At 43.0% G+C, this 21801-nt stretch overlaps 1 protein-coding gene across 3 annotated transcripts in view; it reads right to left on the bottom strand.

Annotated features, from left to right (window-relative positions):
• Positions 1-21801, bottom strand: part of LOC111869690 (endoribonuclease ZC3H12A) — a 154007-nt gene that overhangs the window by 33525 nt on the left and 98681 nt on the right. The window contains exon 1 of one of the 3 annotated variants that reach the window (XM_023861387.2): positions 11894-11939. The exons of 1 other annotated variant lie outside the window; for it this stretch is intronic. In XM_023861387.2, coding sequence (XP_023717155.1) covers positions 11894-11908 — 15 coding nt within the window. In that variant the 5' untranslated portion in view covers positions 11909-11939. One more of the 3 variants, XM_023861386.2, reaches the window with a different exon arrangement.

Here is a 21801-nt window from a genome sequence, read left to right as displayed (position 1 = left end):
TTTTCTCCGAGTACTTCGGTTTCCCCTGCCAATCTTCATTCCACCAACTGCTCCACAATCACCCTCACCTATCATCTTGGGCTGGTACAACAGGACAGAAGTGGCCGCAGTACAAGGGACTTAGCCCCACTCCATTAGCAATAAAAAAAGGTTAACTGGTGTGAGCGGTAGGGTTTACCCACTCCCTGACTGAATGGGAATGCGGAGGGGTTTGTTTTGGGATTAAGCGGCTGGATCGTGCATGTGCGGAGCTTCGTGCCTTCAGAATGTGATGCTTAATTTCAGGAGTGGCTTTACTTTACCTTTAACATCATCATTATCAATTTTCTAGTCACTGCGTTTGGCTATTTGCACCAACCAATTAGCATAGCCCTCTTGTTTGATGAACGGTATCTAGTTGTGCTTTGAGCAATGACTACACTGATGACTATGCTTCGCTGAATCCATTCAGTCAAACAGAATATATAAATAATTTGGTTCCAAATCACTGTAAACAGACCGCGACGGATCAGGTGACAGACTCCTTATTCAACCCAGTAAAAAATCGCAACATCCGAGATGAGATTTCTCTTGTGGTACACAGCACTGCAATTTCTGGATGGTAAAGGATGTATATTCAACTCAGAAGAAAAACATCTGATAGATCTAAATGTAGATGGGAGATTAAAATTAAAATGGGTCTTCAAGATACAGGAAGAGTGGGTATGCAGTAGCCAGTAGCGGATTCTTGCGAACACGATAATGAAAGAAGAAGAAGAGTATTACGCCGTATAGTCTGTTGAAAGTCAACCAACTTTACAGAGAAGCATGCTGCTTCCGTCTTCAGGGTAAAAAAAAAATAAGCCAAGCAAGAAACCAGTGCTTGCTAGCCACTTCATGATGGTTTCTTGCTTGCCTTATTTTTCTACCCTGAAGACGGAAGCAACATGCTTATCCGGAAAGTTGGTTCATCTTCAACGGACTATACGGCGTTATAACCCAGAAGATTGGACTATTCATAGCAACAGTTAGGGGAACCTCAAATCCTACACGAGAATGAACCTGAGTTTGCACAAAATACAGTGAATTTCTTGACTAGCTGAGTTACTGTTAGCTTCTCAATGCGGATTCTGCTCCATGCAGTTAATCTGTTATACGGAATCCACAGCTTAAGGGGAAAACAAAGGATATCTGAGAAAAAGCGCTGAGAGAATATTTGGACCTAAGAAACAGAAGTAGCCTAACACGAGGACACAGAGAATAACACAATGATGAACTTTATAATCTGTACTGCGCACTAAATATCATTATGGATACTGTCACATGACAGAGTGATGATAGACGGGGTTATGATTGGTAATCGGATTTACTGAACTCTTACAGATCCGCGACTACAAGTAATTATAATCGTTTCACTAATTCACACACTTTGCAGTTCACAACAGCGCACATTTAAGACTTCTCAGCCTGCTGTGTCTTCATCAGTCGTCTGGTAAAGCCTTTCAACGGCGGACGTCTTCCTCTGGGTTTCCGAACTGTCCCCGTGCCTCAGCTACCAGCTTCTCACAACAACAGATCACAACGCCTGAACCGCAGCAGTCCTCTTGACTAATTAACTAACCAACCAACTAACTCTTAACAAACTTTAACCCCACTAACTGTCCTGCTTATAACATCTCAGCACGGACCGCGGAGAAACCATCGTTCCTCTGTTGCACTGCAACTGTTGCTTAGCGGTCGTATGGCGTAATTCCATTGTTGCGTGCGCAGCCATCGGCACTTACCACGCAGAAAACACAATTCCTCTGTTGCTGTTTACAGGCCATTACTTAGCAACGGCTGTTGTAAGTAGCTTATTTAGTGGTCGTTGCCTAGCAACGGGTCTACACGCCACAATATTTAACGAACCAGAAAGAAAATGGTTTACTCTGAAAAGTGTGTTATGTATGGTGCGACCATAAATTTCTGTCTGCAGTAAATGAACATCAAGGTCAATGAGGCATGCCAAGTAGCAATGGACGTACTGCAGAGTTGTAATGCTGCAAAACCCAAGAAGAGTGTATAAATCAGAATGCATATAGTCATAACTCTGCTTGTAAGAAACAGAATATATTGAAATCCTTGCAGACGTATATAATGTAACGTGTTTTATTTGTACTTCTTCATATACAGTACAGCACATTCCGGTCGGCTTTCTACAGGCAGCATGACTCTTCTCCCAGGAACCCAGCGTCTATGTCCCTCCACAAGCAGACCCAGAAGCGACACTTATGGAAACATTAGTATATTTAACTGATCTAAAATACGTCATGCCGGTCACGGTAGCCGAGCGGTCTAAGGCATGTACTGTCTTCGCTCGCTTGGAAACCGGGATCGTGGGTTCGAATCCCACTCAGGGCATGGATGTTAATTTGTGTGTGTGCGTTTTTCTGTGTTTGTGTACAGGTAGAGGCCTTGCGACGAGCTGATCACCCGCCCAAGGAGTCCTACCGAATGTGTAAGATCTAGAAAAACCGAAGCGAACGGAGAACTTCATGGAGGTAGGCCTAGGCCCACTGGGGCTGTAGTGCCAAGGGGGGGGGAAATACGTCATGGATCATTAATTATATGTTTCCTCTTCAATTTTTATGGGGCACTGATCCGTGGACCGGTTGCAGAGAAATACTATGAATTATTTCTCATTTTCAAACTTCGGTGAGAATGCCTTGAGTTTTCCTGTTGCAGGGTTATGTGTCGACGAGACAGGAGAGGGCTCAGTCTTCTCTATAAAACCCCGTCGGATAGAGGCCGTGCGGATTTAGTAAGATTAATTGGGCACAAAACTCACTAAGGAAATGTGAGTAAAGGGTAAAGTAGTCTCCATGCTTAACTAATTAAGCACTAAGCCATGAAGACGTATGGGGGAGTGCATGTAGAGACCCAAGTTTTTCTGACCTCAGCACTAGTTGGTGAGTGGTCAGCTTCAAGTCCCGGCCGCTTTACACCCGGGGAAAGATCCCCCGGTACCCACTGGATAGGAGGCTGGGTGGGCCCCAGACCCAGTCTGGACGACATGGAGAACTGAAAATTCTTGACCCTATCGAGACTCGAACTCCGGTCCCTCAGACGTCCAGCCCGTAACTAGTCGCTATACCGGCTGCGCTATCCCGGCTCCTGACAAATTACGGGTATACATATAATAAATTAAGTTAAAGGAAACACAAATCAATAAATAGAAAGACAAACTATTCTTCTACCCTGATGATGGATACAGTATGTTCCTCTGAAATTATGGTGCATTTGTACCCGTCTACACGGGGTCACATCCCAGAAGATATGAATCCTTACATTCATATCTAACGATGGAGTTTATGAGTTCAAATCCCACGTCCACAGAATGTGGGCTACAACCGAAACATCACGAAGTTCTGGCCCAACAGAATTTGGAGGGGGGGGGGAATGCAAAAATGACATATGACAGTAAACCGTTTGTAAATTAAATAGATTTATACCGAGGTTTAAAAGGTAAGAGACACCCGTCTCCTTTGATTCGCCTCTATATCTGGAGCCCTCAACAGACAAGCATGCATGAAAAAATCCCTGACGACAATAATGGCAATAATAATAATAATAATAATAATAAACAAAAAAACTCCGTGGCCTGAGTTCGCAAGCGAACTATAGCGACCGAGCGACCGCCACTTGTCGGCGAAGTTAGTGCCAAGTTTGCGGATAGAGGGTGTCGCGTGACCAGCGCAACGGTTCCCCACGGCCCTTAATCTCGGTTTTCTAGACCGCAGCCGCTATTTCTTTGAAATAACTCCTCAATTATCCTCATGAGGCTGAGTGGACCCCGTTCCAGACCCACAACTTCTCAGAAAATCTGGCAGCGCTAAATAATCGAACCCAGGACCTCAGTATCTGTAGCCAGGAACTCTGATAATTAGACCTCAGAGGCGGTAATAATAATAATAATAATAATAATAATAATAATAATAATCTGTGGACACTGGTCCATCATAAACCTTGGCCTCTGTTTTACACTTTCTTAATCATATAGTTATCAGTAGGACTCCTTGCGCGGGGTATCAGCCCGTCGCAAGACCGCTACCTACACAGGACAGCACAAGAACAGAATAAATGGGGACAGACATCCATGCCTCGAGTGGGATTCTAAACCACGACCCCACTGTTTGAGCGGGCGAAGACATTTCATGCCTTAGACCGCGGGGCCACTGTGATCGGCAAACGCAATGACACTCGTATTCACGCAAATACACAGATAAAAGTATAAAGATCACTTTATAGTGTACATTAGGATTTGGGCTTGGTTCCAGAAAAATCCGGTAGGCCAGTAATACAAGGAGGCCACAGGACACCTTACTAAAGCAGAGAGAGAAATAAAAAAGAGAAAACAGGACACGAGGTGAAAAAAAGAAAGCGAGACGGGCTCGTGTGAACAGGATCTACAGCACAGGCGTCCTCGTCACACTTTCAACAGGGCGTTCACAGGCAGACAGGACCTTCGGGCGCGCACGCCACTTTCCCTTGTATCCATAATAAGAACATCCTCCGTACACATGAAGGTGAAGATGTAGGCCGCCCACATCCGTTCACGAACCCGGATTCGAACTGGGAACAAGCCATAAAACCCAACATATGTGTTGCCTGGTACCTGTTACATTCCAAAGTAGGGTTTTCCTAAACTTCAACTGTGGAATATGAATAACTAATTAAATATAATTTATTACGTAGATTCACAACCCATGGGGCATCGACGTTGTTAATTTATGATGAATTATTTCTTCCGTATGTGAAATGCTGTTAAAAATTGTCGTCCCGGGAATTCCAGGGCAAGGGGGCTGAATTCTGTGTACAGTGCAATTATTTTATTCACGATTTAAAAATAAGCTGAGACCATGTTACCCAAATAGAACTGAGTCAAAATCGGATTCAAAGGCGTGATTTTGTAATAGCTGTTTCAAGCATTCATATTCTATTATAAGAGTTATTCAGATTATTTAGTATCTAAACAAACAAGAAGTTCTGGGAAGACTGACTGCTAAATTGCTGCTGGTTCTCGCCAGCACAGCGATTCTTGTTCCAAATCCCAAGGGACTCACGATCTTATAGCCTGTTTTCCTTTCACAATACGACGCCTACAACAATTCTTCGTTGTCGTGGGAACGTCTTTACCGAGTTGTTACCTAGGAACGATAAGAGGATACAGTTTACCAAGCCGTTGCCTAGCAACAAGAGGAGGGATACACACAGAATAACGGGAAGGATTTATGAAGTATAGGTTGACATATGTTCAGGTGCCATGATACAACTACAAAGTTTCATAAAGCTTAGTTCAGGAATTTAAAAGTTAATGAAGGGGGGGGGAGACTCACAGACACCACAGAGATCGCATAAGCCTACTTTAATTTTTTTTTTCAAAATAAGAAAAGTGGTTAAGAAAAAGTTCTCACTCTGCTTAATTAATCAAGCAATATCATCATCATTATCATCACCACTGGTAAACAGCACATTTTGAGTCAGAGCCTTCTTTAGAAGATTCTGCCATATTTGATCCGGTTTTCATTTCTTTGGCCATCGCAACAATATTCTTTTCACACAGCAAGATCGTCAGCCTTGCATCCAGCCACCAACCTTGAGCACTATGTCATAAAGTCATATGAAGGAGTGGAAGTTTAGCTCCACCATTCTTGACCTCGGCAATAGGTGGAGGAGAGTAAATAATTAAACAAAAGTAAACACATGTTTCTTCATAAAACGCCTCGCATTTGTTTATCTTACAAAGTCTCTCGTAACAAAAATAAACCCCACAAATTCGTCTAAAATATAAAATTGCTGTCCCGCGTAAGGCTGACAACCTTACCGCCATCTTTGAGCCGATTGTCTAGATAATGTGGGACCCTCAACGTCTCACAACCCTATGGGCCATCACGGCATGGTACAGGAATAGCTTTGCTTTACTTTACTGATGCATGTTGTTTCAATTGCCCTAAATATAGAACAGCAAAAACCGGTACGGGTTAGGAAATTTTGTATGCTAGAAGTCTTGAAAGAATCATCACGTATGTTGTAAACCTTACAGTGGCGTGTACACTTTCTCTCATCCTGCCTATGAAAGCGATTCGGTTGCAATATGACTAGAGTCCTCAAGTTCATTTACACATAAAAAACAAGTTGGGAAATATACGCACAGCATAACCTGTTCGCTCCAATTTACTTGTTTGTTCTAGAAACCCGTAAGATATGGGGAAAAGTATATGGGATATAACACGTGCCTTGTCTTTCTACACAATGTTCATTTCGAAAAAGTTTTCGTTCTGGAAAATATTTCTAGATTTAAAGTGGGAGTGCTCCTTGAGATAGGCGCAGGAACGCATCTACTTCTCTCCGAAAAGTATTCGTTATTGTTTTCGATTTCAACCAAATTATGTGTCGACAACTCTCACGAGAACCCGATCAGTTGCTTTCGAATTGTTAAATGACAGGCAGATATGGCGAAGCTAAAGGGCGAATTTTTGCAACTTTTTGTTAAGAAAATGCCCCCCCACAAAAAAAGAGCAGATCAGGAAAAAATACATCCACTCTAATACGGAAGTACCACAACATGAATATTGATACTGTATTATATGTAATACCCCATGTTGTTCAGTTCTCAGTACCAGAAGAAATGATTAGCTTCATGTTCCGGCCGCCCTTGGTAAAGGAAAACTATCCTCTAATTCTAATTGCATAAAAGTTCGGGTATAGAGGAAGTTCAGAACTATCGAAGAAGAAATTCCAAACGTTCCTCAAGGAACTGAACCCCCAGTAATTCAGTTCGAAGCCACATCACTTCCTAATTACACAAGTATCACTGGAGCATTCAGCGAAATCCAACAAACAATTTCACTGTCACAGAATTCCATTAAATTTATTATATATTATATTTTAATGTATAGAATATGCTTTTGGTGTCCTATTGACATGTAATGACTTTAACAACATCAAAAAGTACTGAAATACATTTTTAGTGTGCAACATATTCCTAATGTCTTTTATATTGTTGCATTACTGACGGATAATTTGATAATAAGGATGCTTCATTAAATTTAATGTGAAAACAGATAATTAATTCTTCTCCTTGGATTTACCAATGGGTTTGCCGTCTTCACCTTTCATAGTACTTTCGGTAGAATGGCTAGCTCGACTACAGTCGAACCAGATACCTAACAAACACAAGTTACAACGGCTACCTCTGCACCGATTTGCTTGGTACGCAGACGCAGAAGGCGAGAAAGAACTGATGTTCCCATGAGTATCCGTGTCGGGGGCACAGTTAATAACGGTAAATGTCATAAATATCGGGCTAGAAGAGATCAGTCGGTATGGCGACGGGCTACGGTTTAAACGGCCCGGGTTCGATTCCAGGCAGAGACAAGAGATTCTTCTCTCCTCCACAGCGTCCAGTCCAGCTTTGGGGCCCATCCAGCCTTCTACAAATGGGTATCGGGGATCTTTATCTGGAAATAGAGTGGACGGGGCGTGAAGCTGACAACTCACCTCCAACTACCGCCGAGGTGAAGAATGGTGGAGCTATACCTCCACCACCTTATGTCTTCATGGTGTGGTAATTAATTAAGCACAGCGATAATTTACCTTCGTTTACCTTAAATGTCATAAATTGGATCTTATTAATTTCAATAACGATCCATGTATGATTTTTCGTGTCATCCTTCAGTACGACTCATACATGACACATTATCGTATTGCTAACTATTACACAGTCCGGCCTAGAAAATCGAGATAAACGGCCGTGGGGATCCCTTGCGCTGACCACGTGACACCCTCTATCCGCAAAAAGTTGGATTAACTTCGCCGACAAGCGCAGGTTGCTCGGTTGGCATAGTTCGCTTGCGGACTACAAGCCACGGAGTTTTTAGTAACTACTGTACAGTAAAGTAAGTGAAGTTGGTCCCTGTGCTTAAATAATGAAGTATTACGCCATGAAAACGTACGGGGGAATGAACAGCGATGTTAAACAACAGCAACCTTCATAAATGACAATGATCTTTGCCATTCCATTCAGTCCCCTGCGACAAATGTAAATGTATTACTTCGCCGTGATATATCAAAACAGCATAAAATGCTTTGCCCTTGATTCGAAATCCGTTAAAGTTCAAGCCTAAGTTCATCTAAATAACAGATGCAAATTCGGTTCATACCTCAAGTCACTGCTTCACCAACACAAACACCAGACGATTAAGCTGTTTGGGGAAATAATCACTGTGTATTCTGAGTCACACGAAACACACGAATTACGTGGCCAACGTGTAGAAGACGTGACTGAACTGTGGCGCTCGAGTCGCAGGCGGTGTGAAAGTATAGGTCCAACATTTTTTACCTCGGCACTAGATGGAGCTGAGTGGTCAGCTTCAAGCCCAGGCAACTTACCCCCGGTCAAAAAGCCCCTGATGCCCACTGGGTAGGAGGCTGAGTGAGACCCACAGCCGATTTGGACACTGTGAAGAAGAAATATTTTGCCCCTGCAGGGAAACGAAGCGCGGCCAGATACCTCGTAGCCCATCGCTATACCGAATCCTCATTTATACAAGAGTACTAACAAACAACACAATTCAAACTACATATTAATTCCACGACAATAGCAGATGAAATGGCGGATCTACATTGTGTTCTTCCGGGTTCTGACACCATAAATTCTGGTAGGTGCTTACCAACGTTTCGGAGATATATTTTGCCTCAATCTTCTAGACAGAGCAAGGGCTCTGAGAAGCATACTCCTCCGAAACGCTGGTAACCATACCTACCAAACCATACGGACTGTAAAATTTACCTGACGAATTTTCCAACCAAAAAGTATATATATGTTGTTTCTACATACGTGCTTCATACTCTGCCCATCTCATTCTTTTATATTTATTACATCCTATATCAAAGGATAATATTAATTTACCGGGCCGGGATATACATTTAAACGAAGAGAGATAAGTTCTCTTTCAATTCTCCTCGATCCATCATTTGCAAACATCTAACCTCAAGGTCCTGATTCATAACGAGTATTTCCGAGGTCGAGGAAGGCTATTCTGAAAGGTTTCTCGTGGTTTACCTCAGTGTCTTTAGGGAAAAAAAACAGGACAGTATCTTAAAAAATCCACGGCCACTTTCTTCACAATTCATTAGTCACACACCTTCCTATTCGACACCATATAACTATATATACAGTGACTGAGGTTAGCTCTTTCTGACGGATCCAACAGAGCAGGAGCCCCCAGCCTTCGTATGATCCGGTTTCCGAAACGTATTCTTTTGTAGCTTATAGAATACCGGATGACGGACAGAGTCAAAAACCCCAGTAATCCTGACCATATAACATAGTCAGTTGAAAACGCATCGTTAATGAAACCAAGAAGCCAGCAACATCCTTGTCATACGGCTCACAGCAAGAGTGGTGTAAAAATGTAACCGCAAACAATCGCAAAGAAAGGGTTTCGAACCTGACGTGTGACTTCGTACCGAACATGGGGCCTTGCTTCAAAAGACTTGCTCAAGAAAGCCTCTGGAACTTTTCCCAAGGTGAGAACAGAACTTTCCCAGGAGGAATGCAACGTCGCCTCGCCTAGTTTTCTTTTAACACTTCCTCGTAGCGAAAAGAAGCACACCCAATTATTGGTTACAGGCAGTCCATCAATACTTTCAGACTTTCTTCGAAATTCACAGTGAATTCTCCTTACAATCATTGCCTGAAGGTTCTTGGGATAATGCAAGTTCAGCCATAAGTAGATTCTAAAGGGTTNGCTCTTTCTAGGGGACCCAACAGAGTAGGTGTCCCCCTCTACTGAGGACGGAAACAGATCCAGTTTCCGAAATGTTATGTTCTCTAGTTTTTAGAATACCAGACGATGGACAGTGTCCGAAAACCCAGTAATTCGAAGTTCAGCCATGTTTCCTGACGTTTAGAGAGTTGATCTTTAACTTCTTTAATGGACAAACAAGATAAGAAACACTGCTGTAAAGACTACAGTCGAGCTTTCAAGTTAAGTCAGCACGGAGTTTACGACACCTCAACACGCGATAACATTCGTACGTGACTCCCCCACTGGGGCCACCCGGATATCCGTAAGTGAAGAACGAAATGTCATCATTACCTATACCGGCCTACGTCACAGAAACAAAAGCATGCATTAACAGCTTATCCACTACGGCATAAAAGCCACGATTTTCCTCAACCATTCAACTTAATGACAGGAAAATACGTTACGACTCTCAGTAAATTGCAAAATCTCATATAATGTTCAACTCCGCGAGTAAACTTATGACACTCCAAATTCATTTGGAAAACACACAGATCAGGGCGGCCTACAGGTTCAAACCCGAACTCCTGGAATGTGAGGGAAGACAAGAAAAGAGCAGCGTTTGGTTATGACAAAATTCAAACTTACTTTCGGGTTATTTCCACTTTACAGCTGCAGAGGTTACATGTATAGTGTCGAACGGTATGTAATCGTGAACGGACTGGAAACAAATTTTCTTGAAAGGACTGAAGAAAAATGCATCAGTCGGTCTCCGGGTCGAGATTTGAGTCCGGGATCCCTCCAATACAGAGGAATTGTACGATAACCACGAAACCGTGATATGCCGAAGTTTACATCTGGTAATTTACGTCACCAGTACAGCGCGATGCGTGCATCCATGTAAAGGAATGCAATTTTTATTCATTTTAAAGCCACCCTTAAATGAAACTCTTGAGTAAGTTATTGGCACCGCACAATTTTACAGGAAGTTTTCCCGAAATTAGACTGTCCTCATAGCTATATGATTCCATAAGCGGCAGAAATACTTTTATTTGAAGTATTTCAGTTTTTATATTAAAATTATGAATAAATATGTAAAGTAAAGGTATCCCTGTAACTGGTCGTGGAGGCCTATAAGGTTGTGAGATGTTAAGGTTCCCACATTTTCTAGACAATCGGCTCATAGATGGCGGCAAGGTTGTCAGCCCTACGCGCCGGCCGCCCTTTACCCCCAAGAATATTCCTGGAACTCATTTCTGTCAGAGGCTGAGTCGACCCCAGGGCCATAGTGCGGCTGGAAGGATTAGGTCAATTGGAAAAGATCCAATGACCTCATCGGCACTTGAACCCGCGACCTTCCGGCTTGTAGCAACTACAAGTACATAATGGAATTGTATATAATTGATCCTGGATACATATCTCTGGAAATTCGCACGGTCTCCCCAAAAGACATATCTAAGGGGAAGTAAAATAATAGGATGATACACAATAATAACATAAAGAACACCACGCACCAAGACCGGAGCTGTGTTGTCCCTCTCTTTGGAACACTGGCTCAGCACCACCACCATCTGGAAGAACTCTCCACAATATGATGGACGATGCTGGCTTATACGGGACGTATTATTATGTCCACCTGTTTGATCAGATATGCCACTTGCACCACACTGGACTAACATTTAATATTTGTATTAACGTCTCCACAACACATTACATAAGCAAAAACACTGTGCCAATACAGTTAAATAAACTAGGCAGTTATCACTTCAACAACAAACCATTCTCAGCGTGTTACAAACTTCAGCAGATATATTGCCAATAACTATCCTACAGCTCTTGTAAATCATCTAGAAGAAGCACCATCACATCAGCAGTGTTGAAGAAGCACTCTGAGATATCAACATGGACCATTCAGAAACGCAATCTCCATCCACATCATCAAGGACGAATTTCATTGAGGAATCTCTGGGGGGTATTAAAATTTTTACAGCCTGTAACGGAACTAGAGCGAAGTTTTCAAGGTGAAATAAAATTGGATTCACTGCATTTACTCAGTGAAGAAACCTCGACGTCACACTCACACACACAACAGAGCCATTATTAAAAAAAATCCTCTTTTTCCTCACCTCGGCAACCGTCATTTCACGGAGCGGTACAACGAGAAACTAAGCCAACTGAAGCCTGTGTAGCGCTGTGTAGGCCACGATAAACCGGGGCGAGCTGACGAATCGCCAGCCGAGTGAAACGTCACATTGAAGCAACCAATCAGAACTCGGTGAGGATCCGGGAGACGGAATTGCCACCTGCAGGCCAGTCCAGCCAGTCAGGCCGCTGACCTGAATTTGTGCGGACAGCTGATTCGTGACGCTGCTTCCGGGTCTGAAGGTCCCCGAACATAATTTTGAGAACGGGTTCTAGTCTCCCCCAACACATCACAGTCCTCATTTGTTTACCACAGCACTGAATCACGCAATAGACCAACCCGGATTTGAACCACGAGAAAGACGGTCTCCGTTGCAAACTCAGCTTCTTATCCTGCAGCCTGCCGTCTGTTTCTTGGTTTAACGATGCTTTATTAATTGGGTTCATAGCGCGGGACGGAAAGACGACTATGATGAACTGGGCTGTGGAAAAACATTACTATAATATCCTAACACCTGTTTCGAGGGATCAGAGAAACTGCTAAACCCCTCAGGACAGCCGAACTCTGGGTCTAGACTCGAAGCCTGTACTTCCTGAATATGAAACAAGAATACAACCACTGCCCCGCAATATTTGCATTCCCCTTCTTCGTTTCTTGTTGTCCTTTTTCATCAGTTCATTTAACGGCGCTTCACTAAATCCAAGGAAAGCATTACACAAAATGGAGCTCAGCCCTTCTTGATGAGCCGCCAATTCTGCAGCTACTCAACAATTTTCCAGCGTTTTATGGAACCAGAAGGTTCATTACCGTGTTCACAAGAGCCCTCCACTGGTCCCTATCCTGAGCCAGATCAATCCAATCCATACCATCCCGTTCTATTTCTCTAAGATCCATTTTAATATTGTCCACCCACCTACGTCTTGGTCTTCCCACTGGTCTCTTTCCTTCTGGCTTTCCCACCAATATCCTATACGCATTCCTTGTCTCCCGCATTCGTGCTACATGCCCTGCCTACCTCATTCTCCTTGACTTGACCATTCTAATTATACTTGGTGAAGAGTAAAAGTTATGAAGCTCCTCATTATGCAGTTTTCTCCAACCTCCTGTCACTTCATCTCTCTTCGGTCCAAATATTCTCAACACCCTGCCCTCAAACACCCTCGGTACACAAAATGACTATGAATAATAAAACGGGAAAGAAGTGGAAGGCGCCTGTCATTGGCTATTACAAGGTACATTTTATAAAGTGCCTGAAAGTGCCGAGAAAACCACGAAAAATGTCAGGATAACCGGTCACCGGGCTTAAATCAGAACGAAGTAAAACTACTAACCACTACACCACGGTATGTACATTCCAGGACTGCGATCTGCGGACGCAAGCAAAGAATAACTCTGAACAATAGCTTGGGAAGGCCGTGAAATAAAACTGCCGTGGCATCCTGTAAGGTACTTTGATTGAAGTGACTGAGAAAAGCACGAAAACTATCAGGATAATCGGTTTCCAGCCCAGATTCATCAGCATTCCTTCATCCAGACACACAGGCTGAAAGCACCGACTGCTTGCCCTTCATCACTATGGGCATTTTACTTCCTAGGATCCACACTCACCATACAAGAACTTTAACATTACATACTTATGCCGATCACAGTGGCCGCGCGGTCTAAGGCATAAACTGTCTTCGCTCGCTGGAACATGGGATCGTAGGTTCGAATTCCACTCAAGGCATCAATGTCTACATGTGTTTATTCTGTGTTCGTGTTGTTCTGTGTGTAGGCAGCGGCCTTGCAACGGGCTGATCAGTCATCCAAGGAGTCCTACCGACTGTGCATAGGATTAAGAAACTAAAAAAAGCGTCCAAGGTCCAACAAAATGACTGTGTAACCATAGATAGATTACATGCATAAGGCCTAACCTTGTGTCAAATTCTCTACAACACATTTGAAGCCAGTTTTATTACTAATTAATTGCTTCATTTTTAAGACAAATGCTTCGGTCCTTTGAAGAAACCGCCTCTCTCTACAAAATCAGTAGCATTAATGCTTTTACAGCACAGATCGATATGAATTATAAACTATTCGTCGGGATACCTCAGTCGATATAGCGATCGGTTACGGGCTGGACGGGCCCGACTGGCCCTGGGGCCCACCCAGCTTCCTTTCCCGTGAGTACCGGGGGCGATTCCCCCAAGGGTAAACCGCGGGGCGTGAAGACGACCGCTCTCCCACATGTTTTCATGGCATAGTGCGTAATTAATTAAGCACAGGGACAATTTTACCTTGTACGTATACAATCCACTTCAGGGGTGAATGAACATCAAAATAAGCAATAACATTATAAAGCCCAGACCGCTTAGTCAGATATATTTGAATAGAGAAATGAAAGACGTGGCTGAGGAAGCAGTCTCTGCAACACAGTAGTCATCGAAAAGCCAGTTATCTGTCCTTAGAAAATTAAATAACTCATTCTCCAGAAGAAAACTGTCAGATGTCCAGTGTGACAAGGAAGACAACACTGACTCAACAATGGACTCTATCCATTGTCTGGTATATATAAGATAAAAAACAGTGATTGAGACTAGCTCTTTCTAACGGGCCCAACTGAGTAGGTCTATCTTGCCCCATCCACCTGAGGACGGAGACAGATGCAGTCTCCGAAACGTTGTGGTTTGTCTTATATATACCAGACGATGGACAGAGTCCAAAATAAATCTTATAGTTCTATACAGCATACACCATCGTCAGAATCCTTTAAAGTCCATTAATGTGTGTCATAAATTCTTTCTGAGATATAATTATTTTATTTTGGATATCTTTCATCCAGACATTCTGTATATAGAAAGATCTATAAGTTGATGACGATGGTATACAAGTATTATTGACATTCTGGACATTATCCCTTGACTTTTTTAATATTAAAAAACAACGTTTAGGAGACTGGACTCTGCCTCCGTTCTCAGATAAAAACCTATTCAGTTTGACCCAATCGACAGAGCCAGGCCCTATCTTCGTCGATAGGGATAATGTCCAAGAAGTTAATAACTGTAACAATTATGTAAATGTAAAAGTAAAGGTACCCCTATAACAGCCTTACGCACCGGCCGTCCTTTACCACCAGGAAAATTCCTGGTACTCATTTCTGTTACAGGTTGAGTCCAACCCAGAGCCATAGTGCGGCTGGAAGAATTAGGTCAATTGAATAATCCAATGTAGCCCAAATATTTTCTCCTATTTTTAATATGCAGTATTAAGGGGCCTCCGTAGTCTAGGGGTAACGTTCCCACCTCATGACGCAAGGTACGCGGGTTCAAACCCGGCGGAGGTTGTGGAATTTTTAAGGGCGGAAAAATTCAGGGAACAAGTTCTCGGGAGGGACTTTAAGCCGTGTGTCATAGATCCTCATGTCTCAAGGAGACCTCTGAGCAATATTAGGCAATAATTTCCCGCCCAAGTACTTTCCAATGCCTCTGGTAGATGGGGGGAAATATCAGGTACCGACGGCCGACCTCGTTGGCTGAACGGGGCTGAGAGCACGCACCAGTACCGGTAGGGTATGGTGACAGTAAAATTAAAGGGGGACGCACAATGGACCAATAACTGGTGTAAGGGCATGGGGAAACCCACCCCCTATAATATTAAATAATAATAATAATATGGAGTATTAGCTGGAGCTCTTACTCTTATATGAATCAACTGAGCCCGCTGGAAGAGGGACTCACTTTATACAAAAATTTTTTTTGAATCTGATTTTTTTCAAACGTTCATCACCGTATATTTCCGAACTTTATATGTTGCAAAGCATCCGGCTGGCACACATCAGAGCAGTGTATGTGATGGCTGCACAAGGCCCCGGCCGTACTGTAAACACCATAAACAGAATGGCGTCGCAATGAACCGAATCATTAACTCCATGGTACAGAGTACATATGCTGATCTATTCAGGAATTTCCCTGGTGTTATCAAAGCAGGTTGCCTATTCCGATATCAGATATGCCAGCCTCTGGACCTCGCCCTAACTACACATTCAATTATCAACACACTTACTCCGTAATACAGGACCTTCTATGGACAGTTACTTCGCAGTTAAAGAATTCAATATTGTGGCATGTAGATCCTTCGCTAGACAACGACCGCGGAATATGCAAATATACAAGAGCCGTTGCTAATCTTCATGGGATGCATCATGCTCTGTGTCACTTTAAACGTGTTTTATTGGACCGTCTACAAAACATTTATATCAACTTACAAAACGATACTGACGTACCAGCATTCGTTTATTTGTCAAAGGCTTCGCTACATGTTTCGACCCTTACAGGGTCATCATCAGGCGAATCTACAGAAATGTGAGTTTAGTCACTGAATTTTATTTCTTAATATGGATCCATATTATTGCAATAATATATTATTACCATCTGTTTAGCGAATACAACCTTTAGTTAAGATATAACCTAACAAATGCAGAGTTAAGTTAACATTAAAAATTAATATCAAAATTAAACATATTGTTTGGATTAATATTAATACAGTTTTAGTCTTAAAATTAAAATTAATTACCCCTAATAATACTTTGATTTTGATAACTGAACCTTGAACCTTAAATTAGCTTAAAAATTTTAAGTTTTTACGTTCGTCGGGTTGTGTTATGGTCATTGTTAGATGGTAAGGCGTAGTTAGAAGCAACGTGAGGGGGCCCTTCTAGGGGTCTCTGTAGCAATTGTTTACTTCATTACCATACCTAAGCGCCGATCAGTGGTCTCCTAAGCGATTTATTCATGTCATTCCCCGCTCTTCTTTCCCTCATCCCTTCTTATAGAACACAACATACAAGCAATAAAAACAAAAAAAAAAAAAAAACCTCCGTGGTTTCAGTCCACAAGTGAACTATACCGACCGAGCGACCGCCGCTTGTCGGCGAAGTTAGTGCCAACTTTAGTGGGTAGAGGGGATCGCGTGGTCAGCGCAACGAATTCCCACGGCCGTTAATTTCGGTTCTCTAAAAACTCTCACCATATTGAGGGGAAAGCATTTCGAAAATCTGTATATTACGCAATAGAAACGTGTCATTAAATAAGCTAAGAAACAAACATTATGTTAAACTTTTAGTCAAATGCATTGGCTAATTGGCAGGAAGTCAGAACTGTCTACCGAAAATAAACTCCCAGTTTACAAGATAATACTGAAGTCTATCTGGACTTATGGCGCACCATTATGGGGAACTGCGAGTACATCCAATATAGAAAGAAATGTTACAGAGATTTCAAAACAAAGTACTTCGCGCTATAGTCAACGCACCGTGGTACGTCCCAAACAGACTGCTACATGCCGATCTAGGCATATCCACAGTACGGGAAGAAACCACAAACATCAGCCGTAAATACAAACACAAGATAACAGCACATTCAAATGAACCGGCAACCACACTACTAAACGATGCAGACGAGCCCAGAAGACTGAAAAGGCATAAACCAAACGACCTAACGACGCGTTTCATATAAATGCAATACACAAAATAACAAAGTCACACCCGAAATAGATCCGTAGAGAATGCTCAATGGAGCATTACTCTCCCCGACATGTTCTTTCTTAGTATTTAAGCTTTAGATTAAGTCTCACATAAGATATACTTATAGCCCACAATGGACTGATTGTACAAATACATGGAGATACAAAAAAATTAATTAAACTCAGCTCAGAAAATTTAAATGCCCAGCTTAGACACTTCTATAACTACACTTTCTGAACCAGTGCTGTTCCACTTAATGAGAAACGTATGTCAGAAAGTTTGTGAAACGTGTAGATAAAAACAGCGATTAAAATATTCATTGTATTTAAGTATCCTGCTGCATTAGTACGTTTACAATGTCACAAACTGTACGTCCGTCCACAATGAGACTTATTTGCTTTCTCCATCTCCTCCTCACTTTCACAACATGTTTCGGCCGTATATGGCCATCATCAGGTGTTCTTTTGTCAACAACTGTTTCATTATGTGGTATATTCCACTTCATTTTTCACATATGAATGCGATATGTCCTAATTTAAAATAATGGACTCTATTAAAATCAATAATTTCTAGTTTAAATTTTTAATTATTTTGCTTGGAGGCTGTCGTCTCTTTTTGCAAACACCGCTGTGTAGATTTTCTTTGATTGGGTTACTTACACAGCGGCACGACTGTTTGTGTGTATTTATATCTCTCGAAATACTGACGCAGCTATCTTCTGTAACATGTAAAGGATATATTATTACTGTTAATTTTGTTATATTTTGTTTTTCTAAGTTTGCTTACTTCATCATACTCACGTATGCCCCCTCCTGGGCCGGTCACGGTAGCCGAGCGGTCTAAGGCATGCACTGTCTTCGTTCGCTCGAGAGCCGGGATCGTGGGTTCCAATCCCACACAGGGCATTAATGTTTAGTGTTTGTATGTGTGCAGGGTTTTCTGTGTTTCTGTACAAGTAGAGGCCTTGCGACGAGCTGCTCGCCCGCCCAAGGAGTCCTCCCGAATGTCTAAAATCTAGTAAACCGAAACGAAACGAAGAGTTTCATGAAGGTAGGCCAAGGCCGAAATTTGGGCCGTAGCGCCAAAGAAAAAAAAAGCCCCCTCCTGGATTTTTTTTCCTTGGCACTACAGCCCCAGTGGGCCTAGGCCTACCTCCATGAACTTCTCCGTTCACTTCGGTTTTTCTCGATCTTACACATTCGGTAGGACTACTTGGGCGAGCGATCAGCTTGTCGCAAGGCCTCTACCTGCATACAAACACAGAAAAACGCGCACACACAAACTAAACATCCATGCCCTGAGCGGGATTCGAACCCACGATCCCGGTTTCCAAGCGAGCGAAGACAGTACATGCCTTAGACTGCTCGGCTACCGTGAGCGGCCCCTCCTGGATTAGGTATGCCGAATATTCAAAAGGTCTACATAGATGGAACACCACCACCACAAAGACAGGGTGACGAGCCTACAGGAAGGGGACATACATGATAATTAAATCAATATTTCGAGTGTGACATACACAGACACCCATGCCGCTGCCCAAGTAATCCAAACGAAGAAAATCTACACAGTGGTGTTTGGATAAAGATGCGAAAGCCCCCAAGCAAACTACTGAAACATTTACAATAAATGTTACTGATTTTACTAGAGTACATTAATTTAAATTAGGACATATCGTATTCATATGTGAAAATTGAAGTCGGATACACCATACAGTGAAACAGTTTTTGGCAAAAGAACACCCTGATGATGGCCATATGCGGCCGAAGCATCTTGTGAAAGTGAAAAGGAGAAAACAAATAAGTCGCTTTGTGGACGGACGTATAGTTTGTAGAGGAGTGATGTCTGACATGCATTCCTATTTTGAATACATTTCACAGGTTCCAAATGGTATACCGTTTTATGTTTTAGTACAAGAACGCGCTAATTTTATAACTAGAACGTCAGCAAGACAGCGACACCACCCACCATCCTGACTCGAAGCTGACGAAAAGCAGTGTTAACCTACGCGGATGCGGCGCTGACAAACGCGACCAGGCGGATATCCGAAACCCGACGTTACAAACCGGATGTAGGTTCCAATGATTCATGTTGGCGCCTGATACACTCAGGATGACATATGTCGACAACAGCAATTGCTCTGCTTATTTCCTATATCACTGGAATATTTAGGAAAAAGATTTCCGTCCACATGTCATCACTAAAGTTACTCCTGTGACAATTCATAACCACACGCCATTTACACTTGGTTTATCGCATACAGTACACTGCACAAACTTCTGCGTGTTAACCAGTTTCCAAACAACCAACAGTTACATCCTTAAAATGCTTGGACACTTGCTGGACGACTGCAGTTCGACTACTAAGGCCCCCCATACACACACAGTTTGGCCTTCCGATCGACCTTACAGGCAAAACTGTGACAGTTTACCCCGTCCCTTTCCTCCCCATACATGCGCAGATAAACCGGCAGGCTTCATGCCACAATCACGGTCTTCCAGCCTATAATGTTGAGTCACACACGTCACGTGCTACGATCCTGCAGGCAGAACTGACGGACTGACGGGTTTCCCACAGGCCAACAGTCCAAACGATTGGCCGGCCGGCGGCACCACACACGTCAGTTTTGCCTTTCAGTCTTCAACTGTGCAGGCCGAACTGGAGGCCAAACTGTGTGTGTATGGGGGCCCTAACAGAAATAGGCCGCGCCATAGCTCAGGCGGTTCGTCGTCGGCTTCCCACCACGGCGACTTGGGTGCGAGCCCAGGTAAGGTAGAATTTGTGATGGACAAATTGGCGCTGGGGCACGTTTTCTCTGAATACTTCGGCTTCCCCTGCCAACTCTCATTCCACCGACTGCTCCATACTCATCATCTATCATAGGGAGCTGGTACAGTAGGCCAAACAGTGGTCGACGTGGCCACGGAGCCCCCTACCTAGTGGATACCAGGGATTCTTTCACTGGAAAAGTAGTTGGATCGTGAAGCTAATAACACACCCCCATACACTGCCAAGGTATGGACTTCCAAATTCTGTATATGCCTTCATATCATAACTTTGTGCATAGAGAGAATCTGTATCCATCTACTGCCAATAATACGAAACCTGCTTGACGTGAAATATGTGGCAGAGGTGCGTGTTTACTGTATCGTAGTTTGTGCATGACTCCGTATCTCAGTTCCGACTGAAGAGAATGGTATAAACGAAGTGGAAAATGGGAAAGTTCCAAGGGAACCTGGTTACAACGCAGTTCTGCCCACCAGGATTTAGACACGGACAGACCGGGCCTCGAATCCGGGTGAAAGGTTTATGCACCAACCATAAGGCAATTACATAGTCTTTTTTTTCTATGTTAATTCTACCTATATGCTGGTGTTCTAATAAACAGCTCAGGCGAAGAAACTTCCGGTTGTCCACGTCTGAGCTTGCAGGTTGCTATGATATCGTGCTCTCCATTTCAGAAACCGAACGCGATCGAATTATTATGTGTAGGTGGGGGAAGGGGGACTCCCATTTGGTGAACACCTGTTGCAATTAATAAACAGGATACAAATTAGTCGGCTCGCATGACAGTCGCTGCGCTTCCAAATTCAAGGAGGAAAATTTAATAACATAGGTCTATCAGCTTACACAGAATTTAAATAGCAGACGAGAGTTATTCGACCGACTGCAGTCGCAATTGCGGATAAACTTTTTTATGTGTGGTTTATTTAACAATGCAGTCAGTATCTCGAACTGTATAACGTTGATTCACTGGATGACAGTGAATAATGAAAAGATAACATGGAAGGAAGGGGTCGTGGCGTATTTTAGGGCATTAACCCAAGTACTTGCCTGGATGGACTAACAAAAAGAACGAAAAATCTCGGGACAGTCGGTGTTCCGGCCGACATTTGAACAGGGTACGTATCCTCAGAGGCAATGACCCTTGAGGCAGTTCGTTCGGTCACTTTTTGGTAAATGATAGTAAATATGTGAAAAACAAAATGTAATCAAAATCTTAACCTTCACGGACGCTTTCGAATCCATAGATACGAATTCCCCGCCGTTTATGGAAATCGCCATCAGTCTCGCATATATTTTCATGGCATATTGCTTAACTAATTAAGCACGGAGATAATTTTTTCCCCCTTGGCACTACAGCCCCAGTGGACCTAGGCCTACCTCCATGAACTTCTCCGTTCACTTCGGCTTTTCTAGATCTTACACATTCGGTAGGACTCCTTGGGCGGGTGATCAGCTCGTCGCAAGGCTTCTACCAGTACACAAACACAGAAAAACGCACATACACAAACTAAACAGCCATGCCCTGAGTGGGATTCGAACCCACGATCCCGGCTTCCAAGAGAGCGAAGACAGTACATGCCCGGAGACAAAATTACCTTTATGAATAT

The sequence above is a fragment of the Cryptotermes secundus genome, unplaced genomic scaffold, assembly GCF_002891405.2.
Source record: "Cryptotermes secundus unplaced genomic scaffold, Csec_1.0 scaffold1072, whole genome shotgun sequence".
Taxonomy (NCBI): domain Eukaryota; kingdom Metazoa; phylum Arthropoda; class Insecta; order Blattodea; family Kalotermitidae; genus Cryptotermes; species Cryptotermes secundus.
The sequence above is the reverse complement of the archived record's forward strand: the minus strand, read 5'-3'. Positions and strand labels throughout refer to the sequence as shown.